Raw genomic sequence first — 24,369 nt, 5'->3', positions numbered from 1 at the left:
TTGAATTGCAACAAGCTTTGTTTTATTCCATTACATAGAAAATTCAACCATAACTCTCAGCTTTTCATTTTGTAATACAAAGTAAAATACTTTCTCTTTTAATGTATTAAAATTTTCAGTATTCATAACAAAATTAAAATAAACATTTTGCAGTATTCCAGCTTCACCAGACTTTTAAGTGGATCAAGGTCCAAGCTGCAACATTAAATATCAACAGCAACAGTCGAAGCCACATTAACTATCCAATGATTCCTTGAAATGTTCATTGAATCGACTTCTTGTATTCTCTTTGCTTCTTCTAGCTGCAACAGCAATAGTCAGCGATTGATCTTTGGCGCCTCTACCTCAAGTCAACAAAGCCTCTTTATCAAGATGAGACAATCGAACGCTGCAAAAAATTAAATCAAGATTTTATTGTCAATAACTTTGAAAGTCAAAAGTATGAGTCGATCCGAAAGAAACATAATTTAGAAGTCCAGCCGAAACTACAATATTTTAAGAAATTTATCGAACCTGCTGTTTTCACAGAATAACTTTGAGCTGTTGGATTTCGCGAAATTCAAAGCAAAACTGTCTTCGACTGTTTAATAGTTAATTTGAACACTGGATGAAAATTCAAAACATTCTAAATTGCGAATAACATTATAAAGTCAGTTTAGTTAGAAAATATAAAAGCTGATTTTCTATCTTTGATTTAGTGGCCACTTGACAATTTCGTTCAACTGATATAGTTAAATATGCTTTCCGATTTCTGGAATATTTAACTTATCATAAATTCTGAGATTTTATTGATTGTGACAACAAGGACAACAAGAAAAATGGAAATGAAATTAGCTGTTAAAGTACTTTATAACAGTAAAATTACCTGTTATATCCATGCTGATTGCCTTGAGGTGCATCTTGTCAGAACAAGAGTCTATTGAGAATTTGATGAACTCTAACATGATGGACCAGAAGAATGATAGCTGTTGGCTGCTGCTTTACTCTTCTTTTGCCTTTACAAAAGCTCTTGATAATCTACAGGATCGGAAATGTTGAATCAAGTTGGGTTGAATTTGGGGTGATGAAACATGATGCCTGAATAAACCATGAAAAAGGCAAAGATATTCTCTTGATAATATTTTTCTTTCTCTGACTCTCCCCTCCATCTGTTGAAGAATGGCAGAAGGAAAAGCTTGAGAAGAAGAAAAAAATCATGTTGTATCACTTTCATCATGAATGAGTGGGAATAATTATATCACACTTTATTGATGCTCCAAACCCATCTCTTTTCACCTCCTCAAGGTAATTCCGATATTGATGATGATTGTCCACTTTGATGGAGATATTTATTTACTGCTTGATAAACAAGTTTCCTCTTTCGTTCAACAACTTGTCTCAACGAGGGTACAACTGATGAAGAGCGAACAGCTTGAGTTGATTCCGTCATGTTGGCTGATGACGGGGTCGAAGCCATAGCAAAAGGGTCAAATGGAAGGAAATGTTGAGGTCGACGTTTCCATCCATTGCGATGTTTATCAACACAATCCAATCTTTCCTGAGTTGAATTCACTCCAAGAAAGTTCAACACTCGGTTCAATTCGCTTTGCAAATTGTTGAGGAAATCTTCATATCGAGTTATCAACAGAGGCCCTTTAAAGTTGAGCCAGTCAAGAGTGAACGATGACCAATGGTCTACATTTTTGAGAACATAATTTCTCCAACCTAAAGAATTCGCAAGTAAAAAAGAAAAAAGAAAAAGAACAAAAATTTTTCGTTATATCAATTCTTCACTCCAAGTTCACTCTCAGCTGGGAGTATTTTAAGTAAATAAACTTTTCGTAATCAACCTTTTCTCAGCAAAACAAAAGTAAAGATAAATGAAGGAACTTTTGCAAGTGTCGAATTTCAAGATTCAGCTGAGAAAATTTAAATATAAAACTAATCAAGACGTAAACGGGAAAATATTGATCAAGAGAAACTCGAAAATAATGAGAGCCATATTTTAAACTTGAAACTGTTCTTGTTTCTGTTTTCACTCACTTTCCGTTTCTCGTAAATATGTGCACAAATAAACAATATTCATATTAAATTTTCATTATCATTATTATTCAGATAATCATCATTATTATGGTGAATAAAGGGAGGCGATATTAAATGATAACTTGATACTTTGAATGTTAAATGAATGTAAAACGATAAAAATAAATTATATCAAGTTTCAATGAGTGAAATTTGCTCATACCATTAACCACAAAAAAAGAGTCTAATGATTATTTCACTGAGAAATTACTCTTTTCGCTTTTATTTATAACACCAAGTAATATATTATTCCCTTTCTTCTAATTTTACTTCGAAAAATGTTATTCAACGTTTATCTAAACCCTTGTGAGTATTTCATTTCTTTTCAAATGAAGAGAAACTCTGAGGGGCAATGGCTTTCCAAAAGTGTTCAGGAAATGTACATCTCAAAGGAATGATTAATTGAAATGAAAATTCGCCAATGAGCAACTTTAATATTGATATTCACCATTTGGATATTTATCTCTAATAATGGTGACAATAATGATCGCCAAAAGGATTGAATTGATGATCTTTAGATTACAACTTGGACAGTGAAAAATATTCACTTTAACCATTTGCCATTCATAACCGACTAACTTTGAGACATTGCAGTTGGAGTTTATCTTCGGTAGGATTTTGATTGTTGCTTGATATATTGTCATTGTTGTATGTCATTGCTGACACTTCGATATAATAAAGTGAATGAAGGAATCCAGTTTTCCGATTGCAATGGAAAAACTTCAAGAATGGAAACTGTTTCTGATGAATTTCTAGTACGGTTTAGGATGGAGTTTAGGACATTGATGGTTGAATCTAAGGTGAGTTGATATTTTGCTTTTATTGTCTGTTTCTACTCAGAGGTTGAAAACTTTTGAAAAGTTTGAATTGTCTGAAAGAAATCGAAAAAATTTTCGATGAAATGTGTGCTAAGTTTGGACAGCAAAGAACCATCAGGTAATGTCCACTCAACAGGCAAAATTAGTCATTTTGACAATATTGTGCATCATGAGAATGATTGGCAATGTTGAGTCAAGAATGTTTTATATGCACAAACTGTTTCAGATCAATATTTTCATCTACTTTTTTCATTACACATTTTTACCTAATATTGGCCCAACTCACCTGTGTCATTCAATTTAGAGACTGGAGCATGACCCAAATGACCACCTGAACGTCGATTAAACTCAGATAGTAAAACTTTGAATGGATTTCGCAGAAGGAAAATGGCCTTGGAAAAAGGTTGACGACCAGAGGTTCCATGTTCATGAGTTTTAACAACAATCATTGATCCGTTGGAAATTCCTTCACCAGGGAATCCTCTAATTGATAAGGCAGCATCATGGTAAACACTTCCAGTTAAATAGCCTAAAAGCAATGAAATGAGAAGAAAAGGGTTGACAAAATGAAAAAAGTGCAAAAAACGAAACTTTTTTTCGAAAAAAAAGAAAAGCAAACTTTTCCTCTTGCAATTTCCAGCCAAAACTAAATTGTCATTTTCCCATCAATAGTTTAGATGATCAAAAATTGGTACAAAATTTTATTAGCCTTAACCAGTTAAATAATTAATAAGCATCATTACCTGTCAGGTAATTGATAAAAGTGTAATTTACGAAAAAATAAAGTGACATTATCTTTGATAAAGATTAATGAGGTTACACTGCTTTTAAGGTCAAAATGATGGTTAACCCAAGTTTACGGGGAAACCATTAAATGGCTGATAATTGTTGATTAAATGAATGGATATTTCATTCTGAGCATATTCTGATTGCAAATTTGAATGGAACACAAAAAAAGAGTAAAATGATTGGAACCATTTGATTACCTTTTGGGTTGAAATTAATGATTATTTAGTTTTTCTGTTTACTCTTTTTGTTCACCCTTGCTTACCATTTGCACATTATTTGTACAAAATGCAAATGTCAACAATTATTTGACCTTAGCTTGTGGTCATTACCGTGTGTGTGTGTGTGTTCAATGTAAATAAAGAAGATTAAACTCGATTAAATAAGTTGAACATTGAATACTAAAACAGCAAATGAATAAAATTGAAATCGAGCAAAAAGAGTTAGCAAACGAAACGTTTTCGGACAAATGAACAACAAAAACTTTTCCACAAAATAAAATGCAAAACTTTCTGTTAAATCATTCAAAACATTCAACACGAAAGTTGAGATTCACCTTAGCAAGTGAAAAATGTGTAAATCATGAACTTTTTTGTTTTGACAAATGTTGATGTTCAAAGCAATGTTTCACCCAAAAAAAGGTTAACACTGAGCAAAAGCAAATTGTGTCAACTTGTAAATCCAAGAGTAATAAGTGGATCCTGAAGTTTACGGATTTACAGGCTTTTTGAAAGTCCATTCATCATTGGCACAAACCAGGAAAGGAAATAAAAAAAAGTGGAATAAATGAACAATTGATCAAAAAAGAGACAAGATTGTCATTCGAGTTGTCAGTTGTTGGTTATTAGCAAGTTGCTTACCACACTTGACAAGCCAAGAATACTAACAATCTTTCAATGTCGATAATCAGTTCTCGTTTCATGATATGGTAATTAATAATGAAGAATGACCAATGTCTCGATAAGTGTCCAAAAGAAAAATGTAAATGTCAATGGAAGTCTAAATTATCTCATGAATTATCTGTTAATACTTGTGAATCATTCAAGACGAACATTTGTTAACAAACGTTTTTTTTCGAGTAAATTTATGAGTCAATATTTTCTGTTAGTTCATTTTGTGCTTCAACTTATTCCCACAATAATTGCTTTTAGGATAATGAAAGCAAAAAGTATAAACGAAATTCAATCTCACCAATCGCACCATTCCCTGACTTTTGCTCCAAGATCATCATGCAGTATCATTTTCTTCATCAAACTTTTCTCTTCACATTTTTACTCTTCAATGACCCTCAGGGAAACAAATTATATTAAAAGGAAGAAAATAACTTTTCTCTTTTATTTACTTCTACTTACAGTTTATATAATCATTCTTAATGATATTTGTAGCTCAGTTTCATTTTTATCTCTTTTTTCGTTACAATCAAAGTATAGAATCATTTATATATTTTGTTGTTCAATCTTTTGTTTCATCAATTTCAATCTTCGTCTTTTACTTGTCTCATCAGACTCACCCATTCCTCTTCATCCTCTTCATAATCTTCATCTTTATTCTCATCTTATTCCTTTTATTCCTCAATTTCATTTTCTCGACATTTTTAGCCTTTTTCTTGCTTCTTCATCTTGAGATGCTTTTGCCTCTTCACTTTGATCCATTGAAAGTTAATCGACCACAATATATATATTCACTTATCGTTTTGATATATACGTGAAAAGGGCTGAAAGAGAAGAGGATAAATTGTCGGCAAAACTTGGAATAGCATTTCATCAATTTATTATCATCATTATATTCAATTTGTGATTGCATTTTTTACCATCAAATGTCACAATTTTCCAAGAGAAAAAGTAAAAATAATAATTGTTTCAAGATACATAAATAATGTTAATAATAGAGGAAAATATTTTGTTTCAAAAATGTTCATTCAACTCAATAATAACAGTGTTTTGATTTATTTCGCTTTTCCTTTTCGAAACAAATCATACAATGATGATATTAATCAGAAGGAATAATGGTTTTTTACCAATGAATTTATAACAAATGTCACAAAGAGAAAACAATTTCAAATTGTCGTTGGATTATTTTGCAGTGAAACGACATTAGATTTGATTTGCGGATCAAAAGGAAATACATTTGGAAATACTTTTGACATAAGTGCATTTCTCTATTTACATTGAATTTCGAGACAAAATACAGAAGAGAAAATCTTTAAAGTATCAAAAAACACTTCAATAGATGATGTATTGCACCGGAAAAATAGTTATTGTCTTAAAAAGAATTCAATTTCGATTGCGAATCAAAATGTTCCGAAATTTTCACGCTTAAAGCTTTTGGAGACAATAAATTTATCAAACTTGTCAGTCCAAAAAGACCATTCTAACAAAAGCGACTTCTTTCTTTTGGAATCGGATTTTTCCAAACTTATGGAAATATGAAGTCACAACATTGCATTGTTAAGTAAAAATGTGTGAATGTTGAGTAAACTGAAAGTATCGTATTAATAAGAAGTGCATGCAAACACTCTGAAAACCACGATTGAACTCGCCTTCGTAAAACAGTCACAACTTAATCGGAATTTCGTCAAATTTCTGAGGTTTTGCAAATGGGTTTTAGATAAAAAAGTTGAGTCTTCTGTTGTGTATTTAAATTGGCATTGATTGTTCTGCACTCAGAAAAACTTGATGGTTTGCTCGTAGCAATAGCAGCAAAACTGAAAAAATCAACAAATGCATTCTTAGCTGTTTGCTAGAACTCGATAGAAAATTGTTGTTAAAAATGTTCTGCTTGGGATTGCAAATTGTATGCACTTGAAATACTAATCTGAACCTTCACTTCCAACCTCAACTAGTGTCAATCAATAGCCTCAATGGATATGCATTAACCAAAGGTATCTGTGGACAAAAACTTTACTCAATTACAATGTTGCTAATTAAAATGTAAACTTTGATTGACACGAACAAATTATTGAACAATCGAATTGAGGATAAAAAGTAAAACAAAAGCCACAACATTGACATTAGTAAAAAAACTTGCAAAGCAAACATTTCAACTGAAGGCGACAAAAAATGATGATTCGCCAAAAATGAAGTTAATTTATGCCTAAAACTCGATGCAAAATAAATATTGAGTAAAGACGGAAGGATTGCAGCTAATTCATGTCAATAAGCAATTTTCTTGTCAACTCTCATCAAGTTTCCAAGCAAAACCTGAATATTTCAATCTTACTTTCACTGAATATTTAAAGTAAATATTAATGTTTAAGCATTTACCAATGATCACGTCTCGAAATTGAACAAAGTTTTGCATTTAAAATGCGCACATTAGGAGCACCTCAATGGCATCATTTATTGTGTGCATTTGAATGCAAAAGGAACAAACGTCTTTCAATTCTTTTCGCAGTAGGAGACGATCCAGCATTTGACGAAAACTCATTTCATTTCAATATCGACTAAACCATAACTTAACATGCAAAGTGACATTTTCATCATTACTTTCAATCTTGCAGCTCCAAGGTACAACAATAAAGTTGAATGAAACACACAAACAAACACATAATTGTGCATAAAATATTTTGTTTGCCAATAAACGTAAAATTTGCCAAAATTGCTAAACTCGAAAAAAAAATTTCTCTTCTTTTTTCCTCAATTCTGTCTTGTTTATCGTTTAAATTTTTCACTAACTTTTCATCTCTTTACTTCGACAATCAAATAGGCAATAACTTATTAATATGAATAAAGTTGCACAAGTGACAATATTTCATCTGAAAGTTCACCTGAGCATTGCAAAGGTAAATAAAAGAATTTCTTTTTTTCAGATTTTCCATCCTTTAAAACTCTATTCTCATTACAATACGTTAGCTATTCATACATTTGTTATCACTCATGATTTGAAAGAATATATTGTTGCAATAAATTGGAATATTGTTGTTGAAATAAAACAAAATGAATATCAAATGATATCATTTCGATAATCTCATCATGAAATATTCTCAAAGGTTTATTCCAACTCAACCTTTCTTTTTGCAGAGTCAAGCTCAATCAACCATTTTAATGATGTAAATTCATGAAAACTTTGGAACTTTGTTTTCGTGGAAAAATCGAAATGACAATTAAAAGTAAATGCTTTTAATGAATAATCATTTTCGTCTGAGAAGTTTTTTTCATGATGAATGGAAACTTTTAGATTTTCAAGTTCTCAGGTTCTACGAACCTTTTCAAAAGACTATTGATTAGTTATTTTCATCGCTTTCACTTGACTCTATTCCAATGATGACATGACAAAATCAGTTTCACAGCATTGGTAAAGGCAAAGAGAAGAGCAAAATTTAATTCAATTTCAAATTTTTGTTCATGTAATTATCTGATCTGTTGGTTGATACAACTTTTTTTTCTTCACTTTTCTATTTCTCTTTTTTCTTCTCTTCTCCAGCCTTTCGATGTTTGTGTTTTTTTTGCTTCACGTTTTGTCATCTCTTGTGATTCAAACACATCATGATACAAAGTTGTTCAGTTAACAAGTTTACGGAATTGAAAGGAAATTGAAAGGAATTGAGTGACAAAAAGAAATGAAAGAAATGAAATATCTTTTAGTTTTTCTTTCAGCTTCACTATTTATTCAGATTATTTGCAATTCTTCAAAGCTTTTCTTCTGTTTTCGTCTTTTCATGAGAAACCTTTTCAGGGAGAAAATTGAAACTATTAAAAACTATTAAAAGTTTCGCTTCTTTTTTGTATCACTTTTTGATCCATGATAATGAAAGAGTTAAAGTGTGAAACAGAATAACATTTTTCTCTAAGAAATCACTTTTTCTTCTTCTTTGCCTTCCTTTTTTCCGTTGAACCTTAATAGTCAAACACTGGTTTATTGGTTCATTTTACATGGTAAATGATTGAATGTCAATGTTAACTGACTAATTAATGTTGGTTTCACTTGAATAACATGGAATTTAAATGTGAATCTGTTCAGTTGGTGAGTTGAGAAGAAAAAAAGTTCATTCTCAGTTTAAATCAATTAAGAGCTAACCTCAAGTATTGCAGATGGAAAAGGAAGAAAAAAAGAGAAGAGAAAAAAAACAATGTTGACCTGAATTTTGAGAGAAAACAAATTGCATTCGTCAGCCAAATTAAGCTCATTTTCACCAACAATCATGAGCAAACTTTAATTAACATGGAATACCTATAAGCCAAAGTAAACTCGATAAAAGTTCAAGAGTAAATAAAATTAAAATAAGAATGTTTCATTCACTGTACAAGAAAAAAATCTTCGTTTTCTCAATATTCTTAAATAAGACGAAAATCAAATTTTCCTTGATGGCTTGAAACTGAAGCTTTCTGAGTAATTAATCATTCTTTTAAGTTCAAATGTTTTATTGCAAATTCAATACAGAATTCAACTTCAGATTCGAAACAAAACAAAATTTCGAAGTGCATTTCCATATTCTTTAGGTTCTTAATGTTCAATGTTTTTGTCACTTCTGCACACCTGCTTATGATACCTTTGATCAGACTTTCGATTAATAGGTTTTTGCTGATAAAAAAGGAAATGCAATGTTCATATTATATTAGGAAATGAACAAAATCTGTCGAGTGTTTTATCGAAACAAAGAGCAATAATTTGAGCAATGAAATGTTCCTCGGATATTGTTTTGCTTCATAAGAAAAAGTAGAATCAATATGTTTCGCTGTTCAAAGGGACTGCTATTTTCGTCCGAACTCGCAAAACACATTTTGTTTGCTACAATTTTGGTCTGTTTGTTGCTAAAGAAGTTTTTGATTGTTTCATTCGGAGTAACTCATGTCTGCTAATAAACTCGAAATAATGTGAAATTAAACGTTCAATTAAGTAGCTAAACATAATTATGGGCGATTAATAGAAAAGATATTTTCTTCTGGAAAAGTTGAGACATTAAACACTTGGAAGCGTTGTTATTGCGAAAAATCAATGTCTTATGAGTTTTGGGTTATTGACATTTTTTACTTCAAGTTTCATCTCTTTAACTTGAAATGAAAAAAGTTTCCAATTTTGTTGCACATTATTGTTTGTCTTTAGTTTGAGTCTTTTATGAAGTAAAGAAGTTTGAAGTTGATGAAAATTTATTATTTACCCTGGTTTAACCATATCTCAATTTAATGAGCACCAAGAGTTGAGTCAATATTTTGAAATTGAAAAGGAAAACCTTTTTTTTCTCACAAAGTTGAAACTTTCTGTTGATGGAAAATTATTGAGAGACTATTACATGGGCCAAAATAACTTTACTAATCATCATTAGTGAAAAAAGTGTTCACTTGGATAGAGTCGAAACGAAAATGAATGGAAAAAGTTATTCAAAATAACAAGTGTGAGAAACTGTTTGAATGGCAGGAGAAAAGTAAAACAAATAATCGCTAATGAAACTTATTGGTGTTGCAGGTGGAAAGAAGTGGAAAAGGATAAGGAAATGATGAACAAGTCATGAGTTGAGAAGCAAACAAAACAAGGATGAAACTGATCAATGAAAAGATTGTTAAAGGTTAAGAAATCATTTTCAAGAGATAACATGAAACAACATTTACTTTGAATCAGTCATGAAAAGGTTCAACTAATAGTGTTAAGGTTAAACAAAAAGTTGAACAAAAAAGAAGAGAAAAATATGAGAAAAAAATAATGATGAAAATGAAGGAAATAAAAGTGAAAATATTTTTCCATTTCAAATCATGGAAAACATAATGAGCAATTTCGTTGGAAAAAAACTTTATCTTCTTTCTGAATTAATATTGTCGACTATTTTCTTCAACTTTAATCAATTCTGTAATTTGATTTTTTATTAACTTTTACGCTCTCTTTAAGGGTTGAAATATTGATATTGAATGCAAGTCAAACCTTTGGGTTAATCATTTAGTTAAGGTTTTCCTTGTTTTATTACTTTCATTGATTTGGTCATTGACAACGTAATAAACTCAATTTTATTGCTACCACTTAACCTGTTCATGCTAATAACTAGGCATTCAGCTAGTTCATTTGAGATAAACTTTTTCAATCTTTTATTCTCTATTCCAAAAGATTGATTTCTCCAATGAATTGATCCTGATAAAGAGGATAATGATGATGCTGTTGATGATAAATGTACATATTGAGCTGGAAGTGTTGCAAGAGAAAGTGAGTGAGTAGAAAAAAAAGATTATCTTTTATTGTACTTTTGTCAAAAGCGCAATGATATTCCTATTCAAAGGCTGTCAAAGAAGTGGAAAAAGAATGGGAAGAAAAATTGAAAATTATTAATGTTCATGGATAAATAGCGCATTGGAATTGGAATATTGCTCACTCCCAGTGATAATCTACAATAGCCTTAAAAATTTGATTGAGCGAAATACGAAATGGAATGGAAAATTTGTGAAAATTTTTTACCGTTTAACATGAAGGATAATTATGAATCGATTCAGAGACCAATTTTCAGGAGCGAAAATTGGACAGAAAACGCGAAAAGAACATTGAAAATTTCGAATATTCAGGATTGACTTGAATCTAGGTTAAATTGATTAGATTAAAAAGAAGAGAAGAAACCACGAAAATAATCTGATAACAATTTTGTGGAGTAAAACCTCCCAGGATTGAGTTGGAGTTTTCACTCCCTGCAAGTTTAAAGGATGTGAAATTAATGGAACAAGAATGTTTTTCTTTTGGGTTTTCCAGTGAAAAAGCATTTCTTAAATGATAATCTTTCATCATTATCACAATTAACGAGTAAACATGTACATGAAAAGAATCAAATGTAGTTTTGGTCGCTTGCTTTTCTTCAACGGAAAAAGAGTAAAAGTAAAAAGGCGAAAAGGAAGAGAAGAGGCGAGATAAAATTGTGTGTGAATGAAAAAAGATTGGATGAAGATGAAAGGCAGAGGAAGCATAAAAATCAAAACCAATTGAAGCAAGTTAATCCCATTAGTGAAAGAAGTCAAAGTATTGTCTGGGAATCACACATTGAGCTTACATTTCACGATTACATGAGAGTGTTAAGATGAAATAACTCATACCAAATATGATCATCATTTTTCTTTTCCTTTTTTCTTCTTCTTCTTCTCTCTATTCACATGCTCATCCTCACCACTACCATCATCATCACCATCATGAACAGTCACATTTCTTTATCATTCTGCATCTCGCCTTCCAACCCATTATCATTCCCTGAGCCTTTCATTCAATATGCTTCTTGCCCAAGTTCAATCAAGTCGACTTTTTAAATCTAATTGTTAAACATTGAAAAGAATTGCGAAAAATTTCGAAATTTCAAATTTTCTTTTCAAGTGCTCATCAACACTCGAGCATCGGGGAGTAATCACTCCCTGTGTAAAGACTCATTTCCATTCTTTATCCTTTGATCAGGTTCTATTTCATCTTGAGCCATCTTCAACTGGAATCTCAATCTTTCCTGTTGACTTGAATAATAAATTATTCTCTATTCTAATAATGATCATGTAGATGAATAGATTTGTGTCTTTGAATTTCCTCCTTTTTTTCATTCTTTCTGTTCAACTTTTTCTTGCCATTCACTCCATTAGTTTCATTGTATAATAATCTTGAAAATTACATGCTAATAATTGGCTTAATCATAATTATCATCATCATCTCCACTTGATTGCATTACATTTTCAGTGAGCGAATACAAAAAAGGAAAACTTTTCTTCATCTTTTCCATTTATTCATCAACACTGAAACATTCAACGATTCACTTATCAGTCGCATTATCAACCATTATTATCATTCCAATTAATATTATAATCATTATCGTCAACAACTTTATTCAACCCTTTGTCTCTCCATTCTTTTCCAGTCTCTCACTTTACTCATCAACTGAAACAGAAAACTCATCAAAATGAATCCATTCTCATCATTGGAATAGAGCAAAAAATGAAAGCTAAAAGAGAAAACAAAAACTTTTAATGAACACTTTATTATCACAGATATGATGATTATGATTTATGATTGTATAATGAACTTTTTAGACTAAACTTTTCATGTTGTTCAATAATACATCATAAACAGGCTCAATTTTCAAAATGAATAATGAAACGAGAAGAGAGAGAATCTGAAATTTTTGCTCCAACGAAAGAGAAAAGTTTATCATGAATAAATGAAAAATTGATAAACATTAAAGTTGATTGCAACTGATAAGTTCAACTGTTGGAATGGAAAACTTGAAATTTTCAATTTTAATTTCGACATTCTTTTTTCATTCTACTTTTGGAAATTCAATTATCTTTGATTCAACTTGTTGATACAAAATGTTTGGAGGAAAAAAAAGTTGAGCTTGGAATAACAAGAAAGATGATTATATTTGGATAATTGAATGAATTCATTTACCTTGATTCAGTGAAGAACAAGTAAAATGAAGGAAAAGAATAATGTTTACTCAAGTGTGAGTTTATCTTTTGGCTGTGAATATTTTCCATGAGAATAAATACCATGGAACAGGGAATTTGCCTGTTGATACATTTTTCAATATTCATTCATCATTTCATTCCTTTTCACTTGAAATTCTATCAAAATGATCAATAGTGAAACACACATTTGTGAAGGTTGGATGGAAAAGAGGAGAAAAAATCATTCGAAAAAATATTCTCATTGTCAGAAATTCGAGAAATTTTGTCAAAAATATTCATGATATGACATGGTGAAGCAAATCGATTATTTACTGCAAAAGTGAAGATTAAAATTCTTGAGTTGAAATGGAAGAAAATTTTTCTTTCAAACTTGCAAAATGACGAGCTTTGATGAGTTGAAGGAATTTACAGAATTGATATGAATAATTGAGCGTCATTTAATTGACTCGAAGAATAATGGAAAAGTATAAATTGAAAAGAAAAGCGAAAAAATCAATCAACTGAATTCAATTGTAAACGAAAAAAGCATTCACCTTTTATTGTCATTTTTTCTTCTTTTCTCATCATGTTGACATGGAAAAAAGAATAAATGAAATTAATTTGAAGAAGAAAATTCAAATTTTCTCTTATCACTTCATTTCGATGACAAGTTGAAACTATTATCATGGAAATGTCACCAATGGAAACATTGTTATCGCGATATTCAATGCTCACTGGGAGGGAAAAGTCCCAGTGAAAAATGTTGTTTTTCCTTTTCAAGTTTCGTTCATTTTCAAGAAGAAATTTGAAAACTCAAAACTCTGAGCAAATTGGTTTAATTAAGAAAAGTTCTGTGGAAGGAAAAAAATATCGATCAAGTGTTCAAAGGTAAACGAAGTAAAATGTTTGTTTATCAATAAGAAAGTAAATAATAAAGCTTAATGTTATGAAGAGTAAAATTAATGACATTGAAGGCTCATCATTTAAGGAAACTTGTACATGCTCGTAATGCCCAGTTCAGGTCAAGCTTCATGTCTTTTCAATGGATTATTAGTTTACTTTATTTCCTCATTTGTCTGACTCAAATTTCCAGTTAATCTTTGAACTTTGATTGAAACTTTCTGTTAATATCAATTTGTCAAGAAAATGGATTTCGATCGAAAATTTAGAAAAGAGAAAATCTCGCAAATTAAGACAAACTTATCAAAAAATTAGATTCTTTTTTTCAGTTGAAGTTGAAATTGAAATTGAAATTTCATTCCAAATGTCTCTGGAAAAGGTTAAAAAGTTTGTAAATTCATGTTAAATAAGAGTTCAAAATTTCTCCTCCGAGAATAGCAACGAAAATTTTGATAACTCTTGCTGGGTAAGAAGAAGAACTTGACAGAAACAATTCTTATTTAATAACATTTACACAGAATTCAATTTTTTCTTTACTCTAACAATTATCCTTGAGAGGAAAAGACGAACGTTTCAGTTGAAGGGTTAAAATTTGAAATTTCAATTATTGAATTCGTTCGAGTGTACAAGCTTAAATATTGTTGGGTTAGACTTGACAATTATGATAACAAATGAATGGCTCAATATTGAATGTAAAAGGATGAGCAAAGAGTTGAGCAAAGTTTAATGAGAAAAAAGTGCGTCTATTCAACTTGAAACAATTGATGATGCTTGTAATGAATGTGGACTGAACAGGGAGGAGTAAAAAGAATAACAATGAAATGAAGAATCTTTTTTTTCCAAAATGTTGGAAAAGATGAAAGCATGAAAAAATTTAAACTCGAGGTTTGACTTGAGAAGTTTCAGTTTTTCTAATAACTTGAAATCTCTAGCAATTGAATTGACATTTCAAGAGTTAATTGCTATGTTGCAAAGTTCATTAAAAAATATCAAATTCATCAAATTGTAATGGAATAAAACTTTGTATTAATTTTCGCTGTTGAACACATTCATTTACTCAGATAATTGTTACAATGAGCTTTTATTATAAACATTTATCTGGTTAATGAGCATTCAAAATGAAATTGAAATAAATTTGTTCACCTCATTATCATGAAAGAAGGTGAAAATTTGCAAAAGAAAATTTCTTTTTCGAATCCAAAGAGAAACCAGAAAATACAGTAAATGTGATTAGAGACAGAAAAATGAACAAAATAAATCATTGCAAGGTGAACATAAGTGAATAGAAATTCTGTGAATTTAAAAAACATCTTTTCTCTTTTCTTTTTTACCACCTCAAGGCTTTTTTCCTGCTTTCATTTCATTTCCTTGAGCTCAGCAACATTTGCTTTGATTGAAACAACTTAAGGTTTAACAGACTTGCACAAGCAGAAAGGAAAGCAAAAAGATTTGGTTCAAGAAACAGAAGAAAAAATGAACAAAATTTCAGATTATGTCTAAGAGTATAAAGTGCAAGATTGAGTGAAAATTGAATTTCGTTCAACAACCACAAAAGGTCAACTTACGAGTAAAAAATTCAATTCAATTTACAGGCAAAGTGAATAATGAAATATTACTGTCATTACTGATTTTCGTTGGTCGATCAACTCTTTTTTCCTCAAACTCAATTCGACAGCTTATTCAACTTATCCAGATGTTTGTTCAACATTATTTCAAGATAATTACCAACATCATCAGATTCAGCCTTTAATCTGAAAATTTGTTAATCTTTTTTTCTCCTTTTCTTCTTCGAAGTTTCACCTTTTTCAGATTCTTGTTTAACCACCTTTTTCGCCCACCTAAACCCACTTTATCATTACTTTTTTTGCACTAATAACAATTTTCTCTTTTCACTCCCTGCAAAATTTTCCATTCCATTCTCAATCTAATCATGATCCAGAACTTTCATGTCTTACATCAACTTAATTCCCTAATCTTTTCATGCTATTTAAAGGGTTCATCGTTTTTTTTCGCGAAAAAAATTTCACACCTAATTCATTTGGAAAGTGAATCTTGGAGAAATTTTTTCTTTCGTTCTTTTAGCCTGTTTAACCAGTTTATTCAGTTTATCTATTTTCATTTTGAATGGAATTAGAAGAGAAGAAAAATGGCGAAAAAAATTTGAAGAAAAAAATTTGTTGGCAAGTTAATTGAATTTGGTTAACAAATAAAAGAAAAAAAGTTTGCTATGAAATTCTGTAAATCAATCAACTTTTCGTCGACAATTAAAATCACCTAAACAGGGAGTTGGCATTATTTACTAGCGAAAATTTCTTTTGGAATTTCAAGGGAAATGATTCAAGAAAAAGGTAAATCAAACACTTGAACGATTCAGAGAAATGAATCTTCGCATTCTTTTTCCTGCCAATCGAAATGTTTTGATATTCATGGAAGGATATCTCAATATTGTATTACTTGGACTGGGAGTGAGAAGAGAATAAGAAATATTGTAATAACATATTTATGTGAATATTACATGAGTATGCATATCATGATCCATGGTTGGATAATCAAAAGCGATTACAAATTTTTCTCAATTTTCTGTCCATTCCATTTCTCCGTTTCACTTGCCAGAATCTCAAATAAGGTGAATCAGACTTTTTTTGCAGAATTTCTGATGTTCCTTTCCATTAAGTCAATATTTTTCAGTTGGAAAAAGAAGAAGAATCGGAAAAAACTGTTATTTCCGCTCGGATAAACATGCCAATACGCTCATTCATCACATTAGTCAGCTTAATCTATTTATCGAAATTCAATTCATTCCCTGACCAAGTTGAATATTTAAGGCTAATTTTGTTGCCTGAAATGTTTACCATGGAATAATGAGAATAATTTGTTGAGTAGCAAAAGGGATAACATTGTTTGAACAGTTTTGTTTGCTTATTCATTTGCCAAGTTCCAACTTTTATTCACTGGGAATCCTTTTCACTCCCAGTTAGTGTGTTAACTGGATGTTACCATAATGATGAGATAACTTTACATTCAACTGGATTAAACAGTTGATTCACTGATATTTAACCTTCTCAATAGGATTCTGTGGTTAACCCTTTGCATTATTAATGTGCTACTTTTCACTCTTGAACTTGTTATTGCAACAATATGAATTCATGGTAAATCGAAATGCAAACGGATTCTAATGAATAAGAAATTTTTATTCTTTTGTACTTCAAGTGCAGAGAAAAGGTGAAAAGTTGAATTTCATGGTAATGGAAATTAGTGTTGGGTTGAATTGTTTTTTTTTGTGATTTCCATTCATCTTGTTCTGACTTTGTTGTTGATAAAGCTGATTGTTGAACAGGGAAAGTTTCAGGATGCACTCATTGAGTATTGGAATCATCTTGGGTATTAATAAGATGTTGCATGATATTGATTCAATTGACATTCATTTGACCAAGCTAATTCCAATTCTTTTTATCGAGTTCTTTTTCTTTCTTCTCTTAATAGACAAGCAAGTTTCATGCAAGGTTAAACATTTTACCCGGTTAAATAGTCGACAAGGGTCAGTGAAAGAGTCAAGTAACATGAATCTGAAAGAGGAAAAGGTTTTGTGTCATTGTATTACATGATAAGATGAGAGATTCTGTGAACCGTGAAATAAGAACAGATAAATGATGAAAGAATGAGGAAAAGGTGCAGAATTGAAAGAGAAGAGGAAAACAAAGGTATTGAGAGGAAAGAAAATGGTGAAAAGTTGAAAATGAAGAAACAAGAGAGAAATTTTTGGTGTTTACTTTCGAAATGTTTTGTTGAAAAACTCATGTTTAACTTTTCGAAGCATCATTTTTGTTTCACCCTTTGTCCATCCTGTGACCAATCTGATCACAATTTCATTTCTTTTCTTGTTGTTGTTGTGCTTGTTCAACCTCTTTATCAGATTTACAGTATTTCAAGTGTAAAAGCAAAACAAAAGCTGACAAATAAAAGATTTTAGTTTTTGTTTTCTCGTCAAACTATTCAACTGTTTTTTTGCTCAAATACAAATAATCTGAGCCAATTCTTGTTAATATGTTTGGTGATATTTGTTCTTGTTGCTCTTGTTAATAATAAATGTTACCTTACAGTTTTGCTGTTTCTGCATTTGCTGTTGTTTTTTGTATCACTTGGCTGTGACAAAAGACTTTTTGATATTCCTATTTGTGTTGATAAAATGGTCCAGTGTTACATTTCATTTTCAGAGGTAAATATTTACCTTTGAGCTTTAATTCAAATACAAGACACTGACTGGATGGTCTTGCCCAAACTTACACACAATATTGCACTAATAGTGATATAATATCAATATTAGTGAAAAATATCGAATATAATTTTATATATTTATATTGAAACATACAAAACGCCAAAAATTAAACTGAGAATGAATTTGTTTCGTATAGTTTCAGACGAAGAACAGACTGGAGATTCCATTTTGAAAAATTTTCATTCAGATTTATGCGAGTTCAACGACAAAGCAAGAAACATAGTTTTATAATAGACTGAAATTTAGTTTTTACATTACATTATATGTAAATCATTTTTAATTGGCTTTCTTACTTCAAAGGAGTCCAGTTAACATAGATTATTTAAATTTCTTTTTGTACTTCAGGATGATCCATGTCATCACCCAGACCGAGTGTTGCCACATGGTGTTGGATGTTTTCTTGTGGATGGATAGATGCTATCGACAAACAGGTGAGCCAATTCTAATACCGAAGGCCAAGGGTTTGCTGTTGTTGAGCGCGTGGTCCTTCCATGAGCACAAACAAAACAAATCATAATGACCAAGATCAATTTAATCAACATTTGATGACAAAGGGAATTTCAACTAGAATTAACTGAAACTCAATTTCGATTTGGAATAATATTATAACTGCATAAAAACTTGCTTTTTATTTAGAAACTTTTACATCTTCGATAGTATCTGAGAAACCATCATTCTGTTAATTGTATTCCAACTTGTGATGTTTACTTTAGTAATATAAATTTTTAGCTTCCTACTGAATGAATGAATCCACAATAATAAATAGTTTTTATGGAAACCGACAATATCATTCGCACTTCATAATGTTCGTATTTTACGTCGTTTTATTTTTATGTCTTTGGAGTAGCAAGTTGTATTATATTGCTTTTTGATCTTCGCATGCATGTTGATGAGAATAATTCCAAACACCAAAAAGCATTGAATTATATTGAAATATCTAGTTCCAGAGATACCGGTTCTTGATGATTGACACAATTGAATATGATTTTTTGAAAAAAGTAAAAAATTGCATTATTTCACAAAAATCAACTTATCAAGTAAAACTGAGGTGAGCTTAACCCAAAAGTAATCACTCGATCATTTTGCTTACTAATTAAATGATGATGTAATACACATCTATGTAAATAATAGTTTTCATTTATATTACCATTGTTATTCTCTGATCAAACAACATTTAGGTATATAAGTGGATTCAGAATCATTTGATTATCAATAGTTAGCAACAATAAGTCCCCAACCATAAGTTACAACTATCATTTCGTATATTACTTCATCATGAAATCTTCATTCCGTTTCTTTTTGTACTTCTTGGTCATTCTAGTAAGTATCAATCAATTTATCGCCATAGTGAGACCCTAAAAAATTGCACCTACTAGCTAATTATAATATATGAGGAATGACTAATGAATTTTTTCTTGCAGATTTGTGCATCATTAACGACATCTGCCCTTGGTTGTCATCAAGATAACAATTGTCCAAAAGGCTACAAGTGTGTAAAAATAGTCCAAAAATGTGTGCCATCATCTTAGATTCCGAGCGCTAGTTGAGAGCTTAATCGAAATCTAAAGAATAGTTTCAATTACCTGATCATGAAATTGTATTCGCAAGAATAGGTTCTTTATTAGCATGCTATGTTATGATAATTTTGCAATAAGAAAATAGCGGATAATTTTGTTTACAATCACAATGTTCAATCCGATAAAATGAATAAAGAAATACTAATATAAATTAAAAATGTCATTTGTGTTTTTTCCTTTGTTCTTTCGCTTGCCAGATGTTCATTCAGACTTGAAATCGAACATCACGACACCATCATGAATAAGATCACTTTACTGATCATTTGATAAAAAAGTGAATTGCAACTAGACGCGACTGACAATTTCAATTTGGAACCATAACTTTGCATGAAAACAGACTTCTTATTTAAAACATCATTTGAGATAGCATCTGTTACTTTTATTCTAACTTGTGACGTTCACTTTGTTTATTTAAATTTTTGGCTTCCTGCAAGCTTGAATACTTAATTAATAGCTGATTTTTCGTATATAATAAATATAAGTGTTAAAATTTCGTATCATTACTGTATTTGTCCGATTTCTGCTTTAAAGTTGATTAAGGCTGAAAGCCTACATTTCAGCTTACTTTTGTTGCTTGAAATTGACTAAAAACAAATTATCAAAATCTGTTGCGAATTTCATTCATGTTTATTAAGATTCTATATAATGAAACGTAAAAATTTTTGTCATGAAACTCAATTTAAATTGAAATTAGAGTTTAATTGCATATAGTTAGAACAGTTCTAATCGAATGATGAGTAAAATCATCTTGATTATAATGTTTTTTCAGTTAGTGCCCAAGGGAAAGATTTGCACTCCGTTGCAGAATCGCTTTTGAATAAGCCTAGAATAGCCTTAGAACAGTTTATGGACAGTTTAGTTCCATTTCACATTGATTAAGCAAGTATTTATCATTCAAACAACGAGTCTGTGGATTCATATGGTGGAAATACTATATTAGTAGATAATCTAACACGGCCCGAGCAACTTTGTCTGATGAGAATATGGAATAATGTAACCAAGTGATCGAAAGGTTCAAGTAGATTACCTTGATGACGAACAGCCAATGCAATTATGAATGAATCAAATATGATTCCGAAAAAATGCTGTCTATTCTTTTTTTGCTTTGTCTACGGGATTCGCCAGTTGCGCTTGAGTAAATGCCGATTAAAAATGCAAAATTTGATTGAAATTCACTTTTTTAAGTCAAAATAAGTCAACTAAATAAGTTGCTGGTATTACTAACTATGGCATTTCATTGAGCACAAAAGTTAAATTCAATTAATTCAGTATTTAAACAGCTTTTAGGAGGTTAAAACCGTTACACCAATGCTGAGTCGATGAAAAATGTTCAATCTAAATTGGAATTGATATTTTTTCTCATGATTCATCTGTTGATTCAAATTTATTTAAACAAAGGTTTTACCAGAAAATCTTGTGAATCCAGTATCAAAACAAAATGGTTTATCTGAACGAGTGAATTTTCAATGAGTTGAAAAGGTGAAAAGTCAAAAAAGCGGAAATAAAAACCTCAGAAAATTGAAACATGAAGAAAACAGAAAAGCAAAGAAAACAAGGAAAATGATGATGAATCATTTTACAAAAATAAATGCAATAATATAATAATGATAACGTGAGCTGACCAACAATCGAAGAGGAAAACATTTCCTCATTCAGTTCAAGTTTACAAGTTTGAATGAACAACAAGAGAGAGAAAATGTTTTCCTACAAAACAATTCAACCTCTTATTGTCTAATTCAGTTGGAATTTATATCTCATTTTCTTTACATTTACTCGATTCTTAGCAATTATGATAATCATATGAAGCATTCCATTACTCATGGAAGAAAAAGAAGGAAGAAAAGGAAGAAAAAACAATCAGATTATCCAAGTTGCACTCTTCATCTTCATCATAACATTTCTTGTCAATTTACTTAATCCTTTTGTTGTTATCAATAGTCCATCAATTACTGAATCTGAGCAACAACAAGATGAATGAAAGGAAAAGAGTGAAAAAAGAAGAAAAAATAATATCAGATAATCTTCTTTTATATTCTCATGTAATCATGTATTTTAAATACATCATTATCCAATCATCAACTTTATCCAACTGATAATGATAAAGATTTGTTCACATCTTCAAATGAAAATGTTGACAGTAAAAAGTAATCATTATCTTGTATAACCTTTTACCTCAGAGTTTTAATTGAATTGCAAATTGAATGGTTTCAATCCAGAAGGAAAGGTTGACGATTAAATTGAAATGTTGGACAATCTTTTTGCTTCTGATTTTTGCAATGCTTGAGAGGAAAGAAAATATCTTTTAATCATTATTAATGATAAATTGTAATGTTGGACATTTTTATTAATTTCTAGCTTCTTTTCTCATTATCTCATTCAATTGAAACTCAGTCAACTCATTATCATGTTTAAATCATCAGTCAAGCTCACACTTTATTAATAGTCTGGTTTGTAGCATAACCAAAGAGCCTCCTGTTTATCCACTTTGATCATGTGAGGCAAGAAAGATAATTGTAACTGTTTATCAAGATAATCAACATTTAGAGACAATTTTTCTTGTTCCATATACCATGTAATTAACTCTGAAATCAGTCACTTTACACAGATTTACAATTAAAGGTAAAAGGCGAAAAGCAGAAAATTGATGAAAATTCAAAATGAAATAAAAGGGGAAAATAATTTTTGTTTCTAGACTTGGATGGAATGGGAAAATGAGCGATTTCAATGAAAGATTTTAAAATAATTTTGATATTCGATTTTTTGTGACAATTGAATTTTTCGATTGACTGTTATCAATCAATTCTCGATCGTTGATAATGTTAAAAGAGTTTGAATACCTGAAGATTGTTGTATCAAGTAACGTATCCATGTGTTTCCCGAGCCAGGAAAAGAGGCTAAGGCTGTTAATGATGTTGGTGTTGGCAAGTAACTGGGTTTAGCACAAAACTTGGATGAACTCAGTCCATCAGTTTGATGAGTGTAAGGCAAAGTGGAAAGATGTGTTGAAGCAAAGGACGATAAAGGTGAAGATGAAAGTGATAGAGATAAAGAGGTGGAGAATAGAGTCGTGAAAATGATGCTGGTAAAGCCTGGTGATGATTATATTGTTGTTGATGTTTTTTTGAAAAATGAGGCCATTTCAAGAACAGGAAAAAAGAGTCATGATAAAGAACATCAGTTGATAATCGAAGAATGGAATGAAAAAGAGAAAAGGAAAATGAGTCAGATTAAAGTGCAATAAGAAGAGTTTTACTTTAAACATTTTTCATCTGATAAACTGATGAACAAAAAAAAGTGGTCCATGAAAAGAATTTTTTTCATTAAATCAACTCAAACATATTAAAATGTTTACCGTAAAGACTGTTGAACTATTAAATTTGTGGAAAGGAGTCAATTACCATTGAATTAGAATATCATTTTTCTGTGATAACTTTTTCTCTTCTCAACCCTTTTTCCCTGTATTCAACAAGACAAAAAACTAGAGAAACTCAGTCTTCCTAAAGGCTAAATAAAGAGATTGGATTGAGTGTGGAATAATGAACGAAAGAAAAAACAAAAGAGAAAAAAAGTTGAAAACTCGATCCATTGTTAATATCATGTTTATCTTTCATGTTTTGTTCCTCATGTCATGTTGATGGTTCAACTTTGGATGACTCATTTGCACAACCTTTCTTTTTATGATTCAACACTTTTCAGTGACAATTACAGTGAAAGAGTAAAGGTGAAATGAAGAAATTTCAGTTTACCATTTTGATTGTTATCATGAATAATCGATAGCAAAACTCACCCAAAATTGTTGATGAAATGGACTTGGACTTGTATTCCAATAGTTTCATGATTGTCATGAGTAAAGTAGAAAAACTTTTCTCGAATTTTTGGCACAAACTTTTCCACACTCTTTTCAAGTCAACAATCTAAAGGTAAAAATTGATGAAACACTTTCAAGTCAATTTGATTGTTACATGATTGATTCATTCCTTGGATCAATGAGATTGATGAATTTGCTTGCAATTACATTACTTTACATTTTCCAACAATCACATCAAATGAATGGCTAAACTCGATCTGATGAAACGCTTTTCACTCCCAGCATTCCATTCTCACTCCCAGCATGGTATTCATGCGCAAAATGGTTAAACGCAATATTGTTGTTTGATTGAATTTTATGGCAACATCAATTGAGTTTTCATCTTCTTTTTACCCTGAAATTTGGTTTCTCTTTTTTTCCTCTCCAACACCAAGATTCCTCAATTTTCATTCATCATCATTATCAGAATTCTGTTTACTGAACATTAATAGTTGAAAAGTTGAACTGCTTTTTTATCAGTTTTAATGTTTATCTAACTTTGCATTTTTTGTCTTCTCTCCATGAACAGGCTTCTTTACTCCTTCTCCGCCTATTTTATGGTTTATCAAATGAGGTTAGATTGATTAAAATGTTTAATGATGATATTAAATAGATTGAGGTTAATAGTTGAATTTTAATTCAATCAATAATGAAAATTATCTGGAAAATGTTTTTTCTATTCTATTCTAAAGCTTGGAATCTTTTTGTGTTCAGATTTGGCAACTAATATTTCAAATCATTTTAATGTTTTACAAATTGATTTTATTGGTTTACATTT

The 24,369-nt window shown here is 30.5% G+C and overlaps 1 protein-coding gene and 1 long non-coding RNA gene across 2 annotated transcripts; one reads left to right on the top strand and one right to left on the bottom strand.

Moving 5' to 3' along the window:
- LOC107365378 (WSCD family member AGAP003962) lies at positions 1-23,801 on the bottom strand. Its single transcript, XM_015932863.3, has 5 exons — positions 23,532-23,801; positions 22,582-22,833; positions 3,166-3,408; positions 866-1,704; positions 1-388 (listed from the first exon to the last, which is right to left on the bottom strand). The coding sequence occupies exons 1-4, from the start codon at positions 23,587-23,589 to the stop codon at positions 1,280-1,282; spliced, it is 978 nt and encodes a 325-aa protein (XP_015788349.2). The 5' UTR covers positions 23,590-23,801; the 3' UTR covers positions 1-388; positions 866-1,279.
- Positions 19,118-19,906, top strand: LOC149093630 (uncharacterized). Its single transcript, XR_016199400.1, has 2 exons — positions 19,118-19,487; positions 19,589-19,906. It is a non-coding gene; the product is annotated as an uncharacterized LOC149093630 (long non-coding RNA).
- Positions 23,802-24,369: the final 568 nt, after the last annotated feature.

The sequence above is a fragment of the Tetranychus urticae genome, chromosome 3 (assembly GCF_039701765.1).
Source record: "Tetranychus urticae isolate SD_2017Ah chromosome 3, NJAU_TeUrti_SD_1.0, whole genome shotgun sequence".
Taxonomy (NCBI): Eukaryota; Metazoa; Arthropoda; class Arachnida; order Trombidiformes; family Tetranychidae; genus Tetranychus; species Tetranychus urticae.
Note: the sequence above shows the minus strand (reverse complement) of the source record. Positions and strands in the feature narration are given on the sequence as shown.